The sequence below is a fragment of the Zingiber officinale genome, chromosome 3A (genome assembly GCF_018446385.1).
Source record: "Zingiber officinale cultivar Zhangliang chromosome 3A, Zo_v1.1, whole genome shotgun sequence".
NCBI classification, from domain to species: domain Eukaryota; kingdom Viridiplantae; phylum Streptophyta; class Magnoliopsida; order Zingiberales; family Zingiberaceae; genus Zingiber; species Zingiber officinale.
In genome coordinates, this window is record NC_055990.1 from 78,567,047 (window position 1) to 78,572,420 (window position 5,374).

The following is a 5,374-nucleotide window of genomic DNA, read 5'->3' on the forward strand; positions in this document are numbered from 1 at the left end:
CTGGCTCAGCTTAAAGCATAAGCAGGTAAAAGGTAAATAATCAATGAGATCACCAGACTTTCTCTTCTATTTAGCAACTTCGCCATTTAAATTTTAGATCACAAAATCAAATATATCATGAACAAGTTCTTCATTTTTGTTAACTTCAAACCTTGTGTGCCATTGAGAAGAAAGGAACTTTCCATGATTCAAATGGCAGCCATTCAAAACAGTGAATAACAAATTAAAGAGCAACGAATCAGAGCTATTTCTGAGAAAGTTGTTGATTTACAATGTGATTCAAGCATTTGCTAGAATGTAGACAAGTAATTACTTCTCAAGAAGGCTTTGCCATGCTCATAAAAGAAGAATGTCACTCTTGTAGTAGTGTCAACATGAATACAAGAATAATAATAATTTAACATAATAAGCTATGAATCTGCCAGCTATTAGCTCCATTGCCATTCAAAAACAAGTTCATGATTCTGCGGATTGTTCTTATCTTCATGCATGTTGACATGAAAACATAGTTTGATATTGAAGCAAAACTGTAATATGAAAGATAATTCGCAGGGGAAAAATAACATACCTAATTGAAGTTCAGAATCAGAAGCATTAGTGTTTTTTTAAACTTGCATAGAATTCAATCAGATCAGGACACTCGTCCTTATAGCGAAGGATATACATCTCAAAGAATCTCTTCTCTGAATAACTTATGTACGTCGACAACTTGCCAAAATTTTTGATGTATCCGTTGAACTTCAAGAATATCAAGATCTGATATCTCGGAATCAACCTTTTCTCCAAGCTATATGTTAATATCACTGGATACATCATTATGTCAGATGAAGCATATCCAGCCTCATTCACAAAGAACTCCATTTTTCTCTGCAAAGTCTTCACAGATACATTGGTAAAGGTAGGAGACTTTCGGAATGCAGCAAAATAATCATCTTCGGACCACCCGAAGCCCCTGAACAACTCCAATTGCATCTTGAACTTGTTTGGATGCACCGCACTGACAGCCGACAGGGTCCAGTGGAACATCCCTGATGTCCGCGACACTCCCAAGTTCTCCACGCGACTGATCAATGATTTCAATGAATCAGGTTTCTGCAACACAATCCTCGGTCGATACTGCAAGATAGTAGCGAGCTTCTGGCCAGTGACTCCATACTCCTGTAGAATCTCGAGGTTGGGTCGGACCCTTTTATCGACACTGTACCCAAGAAACCACCGGTTTTGCTTGAACAGCTTCACCAGCAAATCCTTGGACCCAAGAATGCTTAGCCAAAATCGGATCTTTGGCAGAATGGTTTCAAATCTGTTATTGAGGACGACGGGATTAGATCGGACGAGGTGGACGATGTCGGATCGGGAGAGACCCAGATCCTGGAAAGCTCGGAACTTTGGGGCCAGAGATTTCTCTACGTCCAAAAGAAGACATTGGGGAAAGACAACTAGGATATTTTTCACAGATTTGTCCTCGAAGTCGTAACTTTTGAAGAAGGCAAGGACGGAGTCTGGCTGCTGCCGCGATTTGATGCCGCAGAGAAACTTCGAGGTATCAGCGGCCTTCTTCTGGTCGAAACCGCAGGATTCGACGAGATACTGGGCCATGAACATGTGTTGCCCAGTGCTGGAGCCAGCGGAAGCGGCGTCGGAAGAGTAAGGGAAGAAGGCGAACAGGACGGTATCGCCGGAACGAGGAGGACGATTATGAGCGAGAGTTTTGGAGATGAGGGACAAGAAATGGAACCTGTTCATCTCTCTCCTCTAATTTCTTCTTCCCCCGAAACCCTAGCGCCGGTGTGATAGGCGGCGGGGTGAGATCGATCCGAAATTCACATATCTTCAAAAAGGCTAAAAATAAAAGGCGCCCCAACTATCTAATTTTTTATTTTTGAAATGAATTTTAAAATTTAGTGTCTAAACCATAGTCAAATTATCTATTTTTGAAATTTAATAAATTTAAAAAAATGTTCGACTAACTAAATGCAACATTTTATCATCCTCCTTTAAGCTTCAATTTTATCAAAAAAAAACTTTTGAAAGTTTTTTTTTCCCTTCTCCCATTTAAGACATCTTTATCTAACAATTTTAAACATAAGAGAAGTATTTTATGGCCCCCACCATAAAAGAAAGAAAAACAAGTTCGGTTAGACTCCAAACTTTTTATTGTCACCTTAACTTAGACAAAATAAAAATTTCTTAAAAAGTTATAGTTGGAGATGTCCTAATTTAACTTTTTCCCCGTAATGTGGACATTAGTGTATCCGTATTGATTCTAAGTTATAATAATATCTTCACATCAAAAAGCATAAGATCCACATGTCACATATCTATTATCTTAATATATTTATCCTCTCACATTCGTTTTAACATTAATACTTATTATTTATAGGTCTCATTGTTTACTCATTCATCTCTATTTTTATTATACATTAAATAAATTAAATTTAAATTTTATTTATCTAATTTAAATAATTATTATTTAAAATAAATAATAATAATATTTTTAAATAAATAATTGTTTATTTATCCAATTTATAATTTTTTAATAAATAAAATTAAAAAAAATTAAAAAAATACACTCACATAGGATAGGTCAGCCGTGGCTAGCCCACCTCACTCTATCTTAAACACGTTCAAGAGAATACACCCCTTCACATTTACTTTAACAGTAAGAGAGTATTATAATATTCTATTAATGCATCCACTGTGGATGACTTTATGTTTTTTTTTTGTAAATATAGTTGGAAATACGATTTATCTTCTTATTTTACCAAATAACTAAATTATTTTTATTTTATGATAACTTTTCTTATTCTCCTTATTTTATTTGAAGGATAATTTCTCTGATAGTAAATTCTGTTGTTGTTAGTGTGTTTTTAAATGGGTTAAATTTTTATTATATTTTGTGATGTTATTTTTTAACAAGTATATGTTGTATCAAATTCAACTTGTAGTAGCTAGTAACTCATGTAAGGTATATACTGCAGTGTGATAGTGTTAGTTAGCTGTTATAATAAGCTATTGATCATTAAATTTTAATTGGAGAATTGAAGTTGAAGATTTGATTAAAATAAGATTCAAATTACTAAACAAATCAAGTAAATTCTACCTGGTCTCTTAATTTATGTTATTTTAATTAATCTAAAAATGTTGGAACTTAAAAAGAAAAAGTTTTAATTCTAACTTGTAGATTATTCATTCCCCTCTAGTGGCCTCATCAAAATCAACAAGTAGTATTAAAACCAAGTAATTTTAGAAGAATTAACCATCTAAAGCACAAATGGTCAGAGCGAGCATTCATCCATCAAAGTTTGAGAAAGATTTCATTAATTAGAAAAGAAAAATGGAGGTATTTTTAAAACTGATTTTGATATTTTATTAACTATCAATATGGTTTTATATCACCCAATGATTAGAATAGTGATGAAAAAGAAGAAAATCACTGGACCAAGAAAGAGCAAGCGGACTTCGTAGTCAATGGCAAAGTAGAATTTCATCTACTCAACATTCTACCGTCCCAAGAAGTCAACCAGATTGGAGCTTACAAGTTAGTCAAAGAATTCTGGGAGAAGTTCTTGGAGTTACACGAAGAAACGTCAGAAGCTAAGCTAGTGAAATGGGATATGCTCCTGAATCAATTAACAAACCTCCGGATGGAAAAGAGAGAAACGGTGTCTCAACTACAAGCAAAGATCAAGACACTGATCACCAAACTTAACAACCTCAGAGAAGCGGTAACAAATAGAGATAAAATAAGGCATGCTTTAAATGTGTTCCCGAGAACTCTCAATGGACCTCGATAGTAGAGACATACTATATTTCCAAGGACCTTGAGGTAAATAGTTTAGAAAATTTATTTTCTACCTTTGAATTATATGAATCTAGATGTGCAAGTATAAGAAAGGATAAGGAGTCAAACAACAATGTCAACCTGAACGCGAGAAAGGTCGAATCAGATTCTGACACATCTCTTCATAAAGATGAAAAAGCTTCCATGGAACAAGAGAAGAGTAGGATGCTACAACTATGATGAGGAAGGACACATGAAAGAAATCGGCTCGAAATTAAAAGGCAAAGACAAAGGATCGAGCAAGCCGAAACAAAGAAACCTTGAAGCAACTTGGGATGAATTATCAGAAGAATCCAAACTAGAGGAATATTCCAAACTAGCATTAATGATGAGTCACCAAATGAAGAGCATCAATGAAGAAGGAGCTAAATCAGAAAATAGCAGCACTGAAGAGGGAGAATCCAGCTTCAAATCAGATATTGTAAGCGAGGTATGCCTTCTACCTTCTGATCAATTATATTATGGTATAACCTTAATGTCTAAATCAATGTGTAAACTCAAGTCTAAGAATAATAAATTAAAAAGAAAAATATTGATTTGAAAACAAAATTAGATAATGCATGTCTATTAGAATTTTTTTGATAAAGTTCAAATGAAAAATTTTAAGTTAAAAGAATAAATAAAATCCTTCAAAAAGAATAATACATGTTCAAATTTTTTTAAATTTTAAAAATTATAATGAACTTAATTGATATATTAGGAATCATAGAGAACAAATTACAAAAGTAGATAGAAAATATATTCCACAAAAAATTTTAATAAATCCAGTAGATAAAAACTTATTTTGGGTTCATAAATCTTGAACTTTTTTGTTTGTAAAATTTAATTATTTCGTATAATTGCTGTTCAAAATTTGAGTTGAAATTTTAAAAAATTTGATTTTTTGAGTGATTAACATTATATTTTAAGTATCGAGAAAAATTAGCCAGATCTTCATACATGGAAAATTATTTTTAAAAATTTAATTTTAAAAATAATTCTATCTATTCAAAAAGATTAATTATAGTCAAAAGTAATATTTGTTTTATCTGAAAATTTTTCTCCTAAATCAAATTGTTTATGGTTGAGTTTGACAAAAAAAATTTGACAAATAAAAATAAATTGTAATTTATATTTGTCAAACAGTAAATAATTGATTAACATATTACCTTTTTAAAAATTATTTCCAATAAAAATTAATTTATTGAAACTTTGTTGATACACTTCTAAAAAAAAGTTTGCATATTTTTTTAACAGTTTTTTCTGATTATATCCTTAACATTTTTTTTATGTGATCAAAAGAGGAGTAATATAGGAGGATTAAATTTAGGGGAGGTTTTTATTGTAAATTTTTTTATTAAAAAATTCATGCTTTAATTGTTATTTTATTTCATAAAAAAAAATATCATGTCTTTGCTTACCCTAACTTTAACTCAGGTTGATGCACATCAAAAATGGAAAGATTGTAAGTACGTCGGTGTTAGTTAGAGCCCTAGAGCCAATCATTTGATGATTGTTGTATGAACTCATTGTATCATATTCTTGTATATT

General features: G+C 31.9%; 1 protein-coding gene across 1 annotated transcript; it reads right to left on the bottom strand.

The window, feature by feature from the left end:
* Positions 1-243: 243 nt before the first annotated feature.
* LOC122052012 (transcription termination factor MTERF15, mitochondrial-like) lies at positions 244-1,829 on the bottom strand. The gene is made up of 2 exons (XM_042613386.1): positions 569-1,829; positions 244-481 (listed from the first exon to the last, which is right to left on the bottom strand). The coding sequence occupies exon 1, from the start codon at positions 1,744-1,746 to the stop codon at positions 595-597; it is 1,152 nt and encodes a 383-aa protein (XP_042469320.1). The 5' UTR covers positions 1,747-1,829; the 3' UTR covers positions 244-481; positions 569-594.
* Positions 1,830-5,374: the final 3,545 nt, after the last annotated feature.

Excerpts from the sequence above, each read along its gene's own strand:
- LOC122052012 (XM_042613386.1), bottom strand. The coding sequence starts at position 1,746 with ATGAACAGGTTCCATTTCTTGTCCCTCATCTCCAAAACTCTCGCTCAT.